Here is a 13764-nt window from a genome sequence, read left to right on the forward strand (position 1 = left end):
GAGGAGGTGAAGGGGTTAACGTGCAGGTCACATACAGTGCGGGATAGAGGTGAAAGAGTATGTGCAGCATAAGGGAGGTAAGGGGTTAATATACAGGTCAGATCAGAGGATGGAGCTGATGTCTACTGTAGAGGGGTGGATGACATTAGGGGGTGGATGACATTAGGGGGTGGATGACATTAGGGGGTGGATGACATTAGGGGGTGGATGACATTAGGGGGTGGATTTTTATACTGTTGATATTCTTACTGGATTGCACTGGTGCTGGCTGGTGGTCAGGAGACTTTCTTTCTGATCATTGTATAAGGGCTTCCTGATCACCGGCCAATAAGTGACACACTGCTGGTAGCTGCAGTCTGTTTTTGCGTTCTGTGATGCTGTGATTGGTCACAGTGATCACATGGTACAAAACAACTCTCATTGGCTCTGTACCTTTTTCCTGTGATCCACTGTGTCCAATCATAGTACGGTAACAGGGCTGCCAGTGTGCAGGAGCTCAGTCCTCCGAGGACATACTGGTACTTCCATGATAGGGGAGTGGACTGGTCAAACATGTACAGGGGCCAGCCTGCGAGGGGTTAAAAGATAACACAAGACCACAAGATGAGTATAAAAGTGTTTATTTATGTTCTCATTACCTCTGTTAGGTGTTCTTAGCACCAGTGAAATTTACAATTCATTGACAAAAACTGGTTATCGCATCAATCCCCGAGACTGTAATCTGCTTCCTAAACCCAATCCTTGATGTAGACCTCTCAGTAACTCTATAAGACGGCATGGATGGGTTAGTGACCGTCACAGTAAACACCATCATTTGTTATCATTGAAATCCATCCCTGAGCTCCAACTTGCAACTTTGCCTAGACTTAGATGATGTCATCAGTCTACTGCAGGCAGGAGGAAACATTTCCTCAGTCTCCCCTCCCCCAGTGATCAGACCAGTGTAACAAGTCAGAAGGTGAGAGGCTGTGGCAGAGGCTGATCTGTGTCAGGCATATGTGAATGTTGCCAAGAACTGCACAGGCACCAGGATTTGCATGATTGTGTCATCTCTGAGCCAACATGTCAGCTCTGAGCATAGATAGTGAGCCTGGATGATGCCTGAACAAAGATGGTGATGTCCTTCTGGAGAGACAAGCAGATGAAGGTATAGTCAGGGAGCACTGTGATCTCTGTGAGAGGTAATGAAGACCTGGAAGTGCTAAACATTCACAATTATTTAGTTAAAATAAAGAGTATATCTGATGACAGGTCAGCTTTAAACAGACAATCTAATCTAACCAGCTACTTACACCTACCGACCCCCAACCCTCACCCTCTGAACATCACTTCTGACACCCAAATAATCATTACAAAAACAACACAATTCAGTTATCTTGGGTACAGCAAAACAAAGAGAATGAGAAAGGATATATATTTCCAAATCATACATGAAGCAGAAATAGGAAGAATACATGACTGAGATTACCATGATTGTGCATTGCGGTTATACATGGAATATACACATGAAAAAGCATATTTATTTGAAAATCATATAAGTATATTTATTTAAAAAAACTGCTCATAGCAACTCGCCCAGTGACAGTGAACGCACATTTGTTCTGGGTGAATGGGGCAAATAAACAAATGTCATTAGGCTGTGTCCTGTGCTGGATGAATGCTTTTCATTTATTTAAAATCGAAAATACCGCGTCTGGCCACTAGATGGTGATAAATACGATAGGGAATTCCAATAATATTTAGCACCTTCTAGTGGCCAAATCCAGTATTTTCCAGATCAATAAAAAATATTTGCTTTTGGTATTTTCCCTTTTGAGGTATAAAAAAAACAAGCAAATCCAGCACAGGTAGTAGCCTAATGGCATGTGTTTATATTCACACAGAACACATGTACATGCACTTTCACTGGGTGGATTGCTATGATCACATTTATAGAAATACATCCCTCAGTGTGAACAAAATCATTTCTGACGGTTGTAATGGAAGGGCTGTTCAGGTCTTTGAATGTAACCATATAGTACCACATGGGGGTTGATTTATTAAAGTCAAATAGACAGCGCACTTTGCAAAGTGCAGTTGCTCCAGAGCTTAGTAAATGAGCGGAATATCCGCTGACTTCCATCATCCAATCACGTGCAAGCAAAATGCTTTTTTTTAAATTTCCCTTGCAGGTGATTGGGTATTCTTCACAAAGCAAAGCTTTACCTCTATAACGGACCCCAAACACCCACGACTGGGTATCTCCATCAAGAAGCTGCTTCCCAGGCTCTGGAACATGAGACCAGTGACTCTGGTTATTGTTACCCCAAGATCCAGACGACACCAGTCTTGAAGTGAACCAGGAGGTAGACTAATTTATTTGAACACAAGATATATACACTCAGGGGACAATCCCCCTCCCTGCATAATGGCACAGGGCGGGGCAATCTACATTTAGTAACAAGAGACACACAGGTATTCAAACTTCACAGCAGCAGACAGTCCCATCAGGAGGGAGGGCTGCTGGAGACACCCCCCCACTAAGCTAATACACAAACACATACATCCCATAATAGTTTGCTCCCAAACCAGACAGACAATAGAACAATGGGATGCAACCACATAACAAATCAGCAACCCCCCACCCCAATATTAGGAGAGATCACCCTGTACCCCTAACAGGCACAGGGTGACTTACACATAAGAGGGATATGGGGAGCTGAGACAGGGGTCTCCCCACCTCTCCAAAGTGAGCTTTGTTCTATGGGCCCCCCACCCAAAGTGACTCCGGTCACAATCTCATTTACTAAGCTCTGGAGTAACTGCTCTGGCAGAGTGCACAGTCTATTTGCCTTTAGTAAACCAACCCCCATACACATACTATATACCGAAACACTATAAAGGGAATGTATCAAAACTGGAGCAGACAGAATCTGGAGCAGCCAAGCATGGCAACCAATCAGCTTCCATCTTCAGCTTGTCCGGTTAAGCTTTGAAAATAAAAGCTAGAAGCTGATTGGTTGCCATTCTCAGCTGCTCCAGATTCTGTCTGCACCAGTTTTGATAAATTCCCCTCTATATGTGAAACTCCAGTGTTGTTGGGGAAACAATCCTCTCCGGGGCTTCCACATACATTACAGATATTCTAACAAACCTTCTTGTAATAATCTTCCCGACTTCTGTTCTGTAGACACTGAGATGGTCTGTTTTAGAGCAAATGCTGAAATCCATCAACATGAGAGCTAAATGGAGGTTCTGTCTTATTATATTATAATGTGTAGTACAATAAAACATAGAATCAGATGATCATTCCTAGAGAGATATCATCTATAACATTTCCAGTGCAGTGTTAGGAATGTCATAGTCCATGGATACAACCACCACCTGTAATATGACTTGGAATGTTCTGGAATCTTCTGGGAGAAGCAATGATCCCATTATAGCATGGGGGGATGAGGATTCTCAGACATTCTGTCACACCCTGGTTACTGTGGCCGTGGTGGTGAGGGAAATATTTGAAATGTTTTTCCAATTAGAGAAAATCCATGGAAAGGTTTTTATTTTTCATAAGTGTAAACGATTTGCAGACAATGACGTGGATGATGAATTACACGTTGTGGTGATTTGTCTTCTCTGTTTAGCTGTTGAACATTTTCTTTAAGCTTTGCAGAGCGTTTTCTTTTGTGATGGATTTCCAGCCGTCTGGTAGATTTGCTGGTTTTGCCTCGTATTCTTCAGCAAATTTCTCATTAAATGTAACAAAAATATATTTCCAGTAATCGGATGACTCGATGCTGGGATCTGGTTGGATGGACCAGTCTGGATAAATGGTACGATACTCTTTGTATGGGTGTGGTTTGTGTTCTGTGTCTGAATTTCTAAATGATCCATTAGATACAACACCTGTACTACATATATCAGTGACTAAGATATCAGTATAAACCCATATGTATGCTCCTAGGCCTTTAGGTCTGTGGATGGTAGCAAAGTGCTCCTTGTGTTCATCACCTCCGGCCTCACAGGGGACTTTACAGAATGGACATTGCTTCCCACAGCCAACAACCTTCCTGAACAATTCATCCTGAGGCTTCACCTCCACCCTGGAGAGTACAGACTTTATATCCATAGATTGCAGCTCGGATAAGACTTCTGTTTCTGTATCTTGGAGGAAGAGCTGAATGTCAGATGAAAATTGGCCAACATCAGCCGTGTTCTGGAAAGTGATCACTTGCATTGCAGTCTGTGGGATTACTAATTCTTCCTTTAGTATCTCACATACACTTTTCAAAAAATCTGAGACTGATAAACTTTTAAGAGAGTTGTCTTCAGTAAGAGCTGATCTTATCTTTGTGTCCAGTGAAGAGAGCAGATCTTCTTGTAATGGTTTTAGGATTTGGGGTGTTGCATATGTTTCAGTGTAATTCAGTATCCAGGCTCTTGTATATTTCTCATATGACCGTATATACTTCACATATTCCTGAAAGGACATTTCTTCTAGCAGCTCCTTCAGTAAAAAATCTTGAAAAAATGTTCTACTGCTGAATTTCTTATTGTCTGAACTTTCTACTATGCTATCCATTATTTTTTGCCCAAGATGGTGGAAAACATGATCCCTCATTGCTGGTTTTAAGCATTGATCACAGAATTCTTTGGCTTTAGTCTGACAAATATCTTTCTCTTGAAATAGACTGATAAATGTTTCTAAATATCCAGGCTTTAGTTTCTCCAAACACAGTTTTGGATCGTTCTCTTGAAGGAATTTCTCATGCATCTCCTGAAACTCTTTGGAAGCTTTCCCAAGAATGTGAAGCTTGATATCCAGTTCAAACCTTGGGGACAAATGAAGATTTTTGGACTCTTTGGAAATCTCTGTTGTAATCATATGAAGTAATTGCAGGCAGTAGTTCTCACAATAGTCCTCTCCAGTCCTCACCTTCCCTGTGATATATTGGTCACAGTTATCTATAAGAGAATGAGCAAAATCATTTATTTTGTCAAAATGCTGCTTTCTAGGTCTAACACCTAAATTATGCAAAAATGAATCTTTCAATTTCTTGAACCATCCACTCTCAATATATTTATCATCCATCTTGAAATCAGGTTGTGCGATAGCTGGATCCTTCACACCCAGTAAGTGTTCATTTATAGCCGATCCTTTATTCCTCATGTCATTCATTAGCTGATGTAACATAGATCTGCTGACAATGTGTGTTTTTAATTTCTCAATCTGCAGGTCTGTCAGTGTCCTCTTCCACATCTCCTCAAATTCTCTCTTTAAAGCCTCATTGTTCAGCTTTTCTTTCTTCTCCCGGCACCTCCTGAGGAGATCTGTGATTTTGTCTTCAATTAATTTCTGGGAATTATTTTTCATATTCTGAATCTCAAATTTTCCTTTCTGAATTGAAACCACCTCATCCAACTTCACAAGAGAATTCCTGTTCAATTCCTCCTTCAGGAATGTTGTGCTCAGAATAAAATCTTGTTTGTATCGTTCTATTAGATGAACATTTTCATTTTTTTGCTCAAAATAGTTTTCTATCAATTTCAACATTTCACTTTCTCTACTAACCAACACGTTGTTCAGCTCATTCTTAAATATGTAGCAAAGTTCATCACTTAGACTCTCTGCAGTCTGATTCTTAATGTTTGTTTCTGTACGGATCAGCCAATCATGGACGAATTTTCTGAACTCCCATTCCCACTGTGAGTATCGTATAGATAGTTTATTATAGGCTTCTGCCACCAGACTGTTCCTGAAACTGAAGATAAATTTCTCATGTTTTACAGCGTTCCATAAACTTTCTATCCATTCTGTAAATTCAGCAATTTGTAAAGGCCTGTGCTGGGATTCTTTGCTTGTCATTAATTCCAATAAATACTTTTTTAATTCAGACACATGTTCACTGTACCCAGAATTTACTGGAGCCATTGGTGGGACCCCAAGCCAGAGTCCAGGAATGTACCAGTTGTCTTTCTCCAGATTGTAATTCATCACATCACTGAAAGTTTTGATTACACTTTTATTTTCCATCTCTGCAGCTACTTTTGTCATTTCATTCAGATGTTCCAGAAGTTTCTTCCTGTCTCTCATGTTCTTGTCATGAGCAGACACATCACTCACATTCTGATGTGCAAACTGGCAGTTGGGTCTCTTTCCTATTTCTTTCATTCTAAGAAAAGCATGGACCACAATCTGTAAGATATCCTTCATTTCTGTTGTGTTTTCCATGGCCATGTTGACTATGGTGATCTCACTCAACCCAACCACTAGTGTGGCCAGTTCATTGTCATGTTCATAACTGCCCTCCAAGGAAGCCAACTCTGGAGCTTTCAGCCCCTCAGTGTCAATCACCAGGATGAAGTCACAGTCCAGCCCCTCCTGGCAGTCCTCTTTCACACTAAGAAGAGTCATGAAGGCTCCTCGTGTGCATCTTCCACTGGCCACAGGGAACTGAAGACCAAACATGGTGTTGAGAAGAGTGGATTTTCCTGTACTCTGCACTCCCAGCACAGTGATTACTCTCATTCTGCATTTCCCCCCTGTTTTGGTGTCCAGCTCATTTAGAACATCAGTTATCCACCGTAGGGGAATGTTGGAGGCATCTCCATCTATTAGCTCCAATGGGAAACCATTCATCAAGAGATAGGCAGCAATTCCTGGCAGTCCAGCAAATTGTCTTTGGCTTTTATGTATTTTGTTTTCTTTAGCCATGGAACATTCAGCTTCATAAAACTGTCCCATCTCACGTAGGAAATGTTCAATTCCTAAAGAACTGTCAGAGATTTTCTGGTCTATCTGTCTTCCTTATTGATTAAGATATCATTACATTTTTCTTTGTATTCAGCTTGTAGATTAGAAAGATGATTTCTAGCAATTGAATCAAGTTCAAATTTCATCCATTTCAGAAAATATTGTTTCTCAATCTCAGACAAATGAGTGATTGCATCAATAAAGAGCATCAAACCATGGGGCAGATCATGCTTATATTGTTCCTCATGCAGTGAAATACGTTTCTTCATCAGTTCATCTTGATATTGTTGAGTGTCTTTACCACCTTGCTTTGTCATTCTGCAAAGTTCCTTTTCCACATTAGATAACTGTCTCCAGAGATCTCCCTGTAACTTCATAGTGATGTTCTTATACTCAGACACATTTGTTATTTCTCCTGTAATTCTCCTGGCAAGTTCCCTGGCCTTCTGACATTCAGGAACTCTCTCATCCACTTGGATGTCCAATCCATGAGTTTCTTTCTCAAGGTCTCTCATTTTATTTTCTTTTGGCTTACTGTTTAAGAAATTAATAATAGTACTTTGTAGTTTTTTTACAAATGCCGCCTCATTTGCTGTGCCTGCATGTATTATCACATTTGATTTTTTCATCTTTAGAACTGGCATTAAGTCTTGAAGGGTCTTCAGTGTCTGTGTACTCACAGTTTTGCCAGGACTGGGAGTAACAATGAAGTAATACTGGGTGTCAGTGGTAGGGCAGGATGATAGTAATCTGAATTCTCTCTCAGAAATATCCTCAATGAATGTAAACACAGCTGATGAAATTCTTGTCAGAAACATGAACTGGTCCCAGTTGGCCTCCAGGTCTCCTCGTAGGTTGGTCACTGTGATGGGTTCTGGGAAAACATCCGACTTACCACAGGGAAAATACCAGGAAACTTCTACCAGTCCATCAGATATTTCCCTCTTAATGTTTCCTCCTTCCATATTGTCATGTATGAAGAAGTTATGTAGCTGACGTGGATTAAGAACTTGGTTCAGGATTTTTGATTTGGATAATTTGTTTTTTCCAAGTCTGACAAATGAGAAGATTGGCATGGAAGTATTCACCACATTTTCTTCTCTGAACCCTTTAATGTCTGCTAATGACTGAGGTCTCCACTTCTTCACTATGTCTCTCATTGCCCAAAGCATGAGGGTGCAGTGTGACCCTTTACCAGAAGGGAGCAGCAGAGGGGCAGCAAACTGGCACATGGACAATTTGGTTACAATTTCTTGTTGCAGAAAACTGTCTGAGCAATGCAGGAGAAGACACAGGACATCCAGGGGGTGAACAGAGGCTGAGGAATCATCACCTGTAATCAAAGAAGCATTAAATAGGTTGTAATCATCATCATCACCATTATCATATATGTCAACACCAGTAGACTGTTCTTTCTCAAGAAGAACGTCTCTTGCAGCCCTGTTTAAGACCATGAGTTTCCTTAAGTAATTCCAGGGAAGATCCTCTATAGTTTTAGGAGGTTTGTCATGCACATTATCTAAGCCAATACTCAAGATATCCCTCAGAGTCAATTTTGTAGTCAGGTGTGGTTCCATGTTCATTTTTTCTGCAAACTGATGAAAGGTAGTTTTTCTTATATGAAGTTCTGTAAGAAAATAAATTGTTATTTTATTATATGTTTCTATATTACCAGTCTACTTGCAACATTGTAATCAATTAATCAATTGGAAAATACGGATACGGTAAGAACATTACTACAACTATAGTAGCCTGTGATCAGCCTACGCAAGGGTAGAGAGGGCCTAATTTATGTCTGACAGTGGAGTGCTCAAAAAGGTATGATTGTTATATTCCTTAGTTTTCCTATGTCAGTAAAAATACTTGATTGCTAGTTTTGGGTTTCAAAAGTGCTTTTCTGTGTATTTATCTACTTACTCAAGCCAACTTAGTTCTGGCTGAGTACAAAAATGGAAACTCCCCCACCAGCATACACAGCACAGACTCCATAGAGCACCATGTTTCAAAGTGAAAGTTGAACCACAAAGTAGTCCTGCCTCCACCTGAAGTCCATGGAGTGACACCTTCAGACTGAATGTCTACAGCTTGTGTTCAGACTACTCAAGTCACGCATGGTAAAGCTTCTAATTGGGGATCTATGAATGCATTATAGTCTGCCTACCTCAGACCCTCAGTGTTTAAGTAGTTTCAATTGGGGTACATTATAGATCTTGTCAGAGGAGTAACTAGAACCCTCAGGGCCCCGGTGCAAGAAACCAAGAAGGGTCCTCCTGACCCCTGGCTGGGGCTCCTCCCTTTGGGACAATTGCCCTTTCCACTGATTCTGGGGCCCTTTACTCCCATCATGGGACCCTTTCATATGTTCTGCAGCAGGCCTTCTTCATGCTGTCTTGGGGCTCCCCATGGTGGTGGAATGTCAGGGCCCAGTGTGACCTTTACGCCCTGGTAGTTCTGCCACTGGGGTTGGTAGTTATTTGTTTTTTATTATTTTTTACCATTATATTTTATTTATTCTTTTTTTACAGTTTTTTTAAATTTTTAAAAATTTTTTAGGAACCCTGTTGGACTTTGTTGAAATATCAGGGGTCTAAACAGACCTCTGATGTTCCACCTTTGAGACAGAGAAAGGAGATTGAGGACACAGCTCTCCACCTCCATCTCTGTATCTTCAACTGCACAGAATGAATGAACAGGAATAGCCTTGTACAGAGCTTCCAGTTCATTCACAAACTGAAGCATAGTAAACACAGTTTGATCGGTACCAGTCACTGACTGTCCATTCAGAAAAGGAAGGGGCTGGTAAACTACATATTTACTGGCCTCTTCCCTACTGTCCATCCTGACTCATCCCCCACAGCAGCTGGTGGGAGAGGGAAAGTAGGATTCTGGCAGTGAGGAGGAGCCAGGGAGTACCCAAGGGCCCAGGGGGCAGCAGGACTTGGATAGGAGGAGAGGCGGGGGTGGCATATAAAGGAATCAATCCCCTTCACTTTCTTCTTGCAGACACTGAATGCCTGTGAGAGGGAGAGAAGGAGAAGCAGGCTTTCAATGGTTGCAGGAGAAAAATGGAGGGGATCGTTTCCTCTACATGTCACCCCCACCTCCCCTCCTATCCAGGTATACAGGGGAGCTGCATGGGCCCCTTAGATCATGGGGCCAAATCACTATTGTTACCCCTGTGATCCTTGTAGGTATGCCCCTGGATTGATGTAATGTCAATATTTCCCTATGGGGTTCTGTGATTTCTATACACACCAATATTCTAAAATACATTTTTAGGATTTCTGCACTGAAGCATTGGGTAAGCCCCAGCTCTCATAGCTCTTTACAAAATGTATTCCAATTCATGATTATGATGTCAAGGTTTAAGGGCCCATCCACACTAGAAACTGCATGTGAAATCGCACAGGAATGCTGTGAGGTTCCTGTCCAATTCACATGCAGTTCTGTGCAGTGAGATTTCAGCCCCATTCATTTTGAAAGGGGTGAAATCGCACCACACCAAAAGTAATGCATGCACTCCTTTTTGAAACGTACTTGGTACTTGGTACTTTTGTACCATGTGATCCTGTGTGGGCCGGTGCGGACATTTGCAACCTGCATTTGGGGTGTTGTCAACTTTGAACTGACCCCCACAGCAGATTGCAATAGGAACGCAGCTCTCCTGCACTGCATTCTAGTGTGAACGGGCCCTAAGGGAGGGTATACAGAACACAATCCCTCAAAACCCAACTCCATTCAGATCTCTTTAGCCCCCCTACACTTACCTGAGCCCCATCTGGATCCAGCGATGTGCACAAAAGCCTTGTCCCTCCTGGATCTCTCCCTCCTCGTTGGCTGAGACAGCAATCACAGCCAGTGAGCCAATCAGGAGAGAATGGGTCGAGTCATGCTCTGTGTGTGAATGGTCACACAGAGCAGCAGCTCAGGAGCGAGCCTGCTCAGGTGCCCCCATAGCAAGCTGTGGGTGACCTGAGAAGAGAAGGAAAGGGGTTGCTCTGTGCAAAACCAGTACACAGAGGAGGGAAGTATAGTCATGTTTATTTAAAATAATAATAATAATCTGCTTGTAATATCACTTTAATTGTGACTTGGAGAGGAGGACACATAGGACACAGTCTAAACTGATTGTGTACCGGGAATATGAGCGACAGAGTAGAAACTTTGAGGTTTGAAGGCTGAACCTGGACCTTTGTGATTGGGGAGAAGAAAGAAATGTAGATTGGGAACTGGTTGTGGTTGGCAGGTAAGGAAGCACACGAGAAGGTTATTATCACCAGGGAGGACAGTGTCGCAGATTAGGGGGATCATGATTGGAATGAGCAGAGGGAAGTGGTTAGTGGCAGAGCAAGATCTGAGCATGGGGGGGGTGCAGGGAAGATCTTATAGTGTATGGGAGGCAGGCCAGAAAGTGACCATGGTCAAGGAGCAGGCAATAGGAGAAGATCATAGTGGGGTGAGCAAGACAGACCAGGAGCTGGTTATAGCGGGGGGGGGGGGGGATAAAGCCGGAGTTCACTGTTTTCCAGGGGGGTTAAGGACAATGGTGAGGCTGAGGCAGGCAGTGAGAGTAGTTGGGCAGTCCACATCAGCAACAATCAGGCAATAGCAGGCTGCAGTATTAGAAGTCTCAGGTAGCTGGTGAGAAGAGCCTTTTTAAAGACTTAAATACCCTCCAGGCCACTCCCAGGATCATTAGTGTGGTTTGAAAACCAGGAAAAATAAGGACTGAACTGTAAGAAGAGTCACAAGGAAATCCCAGGGTGTAGCAGAGTAGAGAGGGCTGGAACCAGGCTGGAAAGAAAGCAATACCTGAACAGAGCTGGAACAAGCAAGTGCAGGAGAAAACTAGGACTGAACTATCAGAAGAGGAACAAGGAAATTCTGGGCTGTAGCAGTGCAGAGAGAGCAGGAATGCGGTGGAAACAGGGAATCCCCAGAGCTTGATGGAGCTGTGATAGGAGCACTGGGGGTGATGGGGGCTCTGTATCTGGCTGCTGCTTGAGGAAGAGGCCCTTTGTGGCCTCCAAACATCACTTTTGGTTGGTGACAATAAAGTGTTCTGTCTTTTTGCTTCACCATGATGTGATCATGATATCTTGGACTGTAGCTGGCTGTAGCACATTGTGGGACAATGGGGGCTTTAAAGGGGTCTAAGGGGTGGTCCATGCACACAGTTAATGTAATGTATGTGTAACACCTTCCTAGTTACACTGGGGGGTCAGATCCCAATAATGGTTTGTCAGGAGCTGTTAGGAAGCTCAGAAGGAATAGCTCTTTAGGGACTTTGGCCAATCCTGAACAGGAGGCTGGAAGGGGACAGACTCCTTAAAAGGGCAGGGAGCTTGCTTAGTCAGGAGGAGTAGGAGGAAGGAGGAGGTGTGAGAGGTGATGGTCAGGAGGAGAGTGCTGGGAGGCAGCCATGGGGCTCACTGAGTCGGAGCCTGCCTGCAAGCTGGTTCCTTCAAGGAGGATCACCTGTGGAGCAGGAGGGAGGCATCCAGCTTACAAGCCTGGTAACTGCAGCCTTTCACATGCTGTGCAGGAGAGCACCCTGAGAGAATAAACTTGAAACCCCTGGGTGGATTGGGGAAGGAACACTCTGGTGGGAAACCAGATTTGCCCCCTTGCCAGTGACTGTCTTCTTTTTGAAGGACACAGGATCTGGGTCCCCTGCTCAGGACATCAGTGACTTTCTCATTTGGGGTTGTTGGCTAGCACTCCAACCAAGTTTGTTGAGGCTTTAAAGAGAAAGTTGTATATAGTTCAGGAAAGTTGTTTTCGAGATTCAGTCCATGAGGCATCCTTTACACCCCTATACCCCATCCACGTTGATATTCCCAATAAAATCATCAAGACCAACATTTCGTGACTGGATTCCTGACTGTGAATGTTTGCGGTGTGGGAGTGCTGAAGAGCTGGTAACGCAGGACTATAGAGGGACACACATTAAATATTCTTGAGCGGCTCCTACGGGGGTAGTGCTACATATGTCCTGAAGTTTCGGCTTTGACAGATAAGTTAAGGGATCCTGCTTGCTGGGTGAGCAAAGGTGTTAAAATTAACCAGCAACACAAGTCTAGATTACAATTTTACATTTGCTTTTACTAAATCCGGTCCTTTGAGTTACTGGGGTTTAACCATAAGGGAGTAAAGAATGTTCACTGATTGTATTGAATACGGGAAAGACAGGAAATGTTCAAACATTATGACGGTTCTGAATTATTGAAATGAAAGAAGATAACTCACTCAAAACTGTAGACACACCACGCAAGTCTGGAAACCTGGAAATCATGTTCTCGAGATGATCTCGGAACTTCTCACAGGCCGGCTCTCCCTTCTGTAGAATGAGGTCTATCAGTCTCTCCGTTCTCTCTCCATGTTCCGGAATCGTGTACAGATCTATATACTCCTGATGGGTTAGGATGCAGAGAGATCCCACTTCATCATATAAGCCGTCCACATTCTCCGCAAACACTTGTGTTAGTTTTCCTTTTAGATGCTTAATCATCGCTGATGCCTTCATGGGGCAGGTCATGATGTCTGGATTTTATCTCCTGAAAAAAAGTACATTATGTTACTATTGACATTAAAGTGAAACAATGATGATTTGGGGTGAGTTTTATTTTTGACCAGTTCCTGGCTGCCCACGGTGCATTTACTGCAGGCATGTGGCATGGGCAGGCTGGATCACAGACATGTACTTCATGGCCACAGTAGGATGGCCACAGTAGGATTTTTGTCAGCAGGTCCTGGCCAATGGTTTATAAATGAGACCTGCTGATCATCTGTAGCCAATCAAAAAAATATCCAAAATCGCCAGTTTTCCAGGATTTTCCACATTTTTCAGTGTTTGAGCGATTTTACAGCTAAAACATTCCTCCAGAAATTCACTAGTCCTGAGTTTTTTTCCAGCCAAAAAAATGCGGCCTGCCAAAAAAAGTGCTTCCAGTCTATGTGTGTATGGACACATAGGATAACATGCTGGGGGGTTTACTGGCTGTAGAAAAAAATGTCAAAAGCCAAAAACAGCC

General features: G+C 42.9%; 1 protein-coding gene across 1 annotated transcript; it reads right to left on the reverse strand.

Moving 5' to 3' along the window:
* Positions 1-3589: 3589 nt before the first annotated feature.
* LOC149435977 (interferon-induced very large GTPase 1-like) lies at positions 3590-13284 on the reverse strand. Its single transcript, XM_089662182.1, is given in 3 exon segments — positions 3590-6777; positions 6780-8368; positions 12988-13284. Coding segments are annotated over 3 exon segments (5031 nt in total). The 5' UTR covers positions 13269-13284; the 3' UTR covers positions 3590-3616.
* Between the last annotated feature and the right edge of the window lie 480 nt (positions 13285-13764).

The sequence above is a fragment of the Staurois parvus genome, unplaced genomic scaffold (assembly GCF_062004578.1).
Source record: "Staurois parvus isolate SC_StPar_1 unplaced genomic scaffold, SC_StPar_1.0 ptg001435l, whole genome shotgun sequence".
Classification (NCBI taxonomy): domain Eukaryota; kingdom Metazoa; phylum Chordata; class Amphibia; order Anura; family Ranidae; genus Staurois; species Staurois parvus.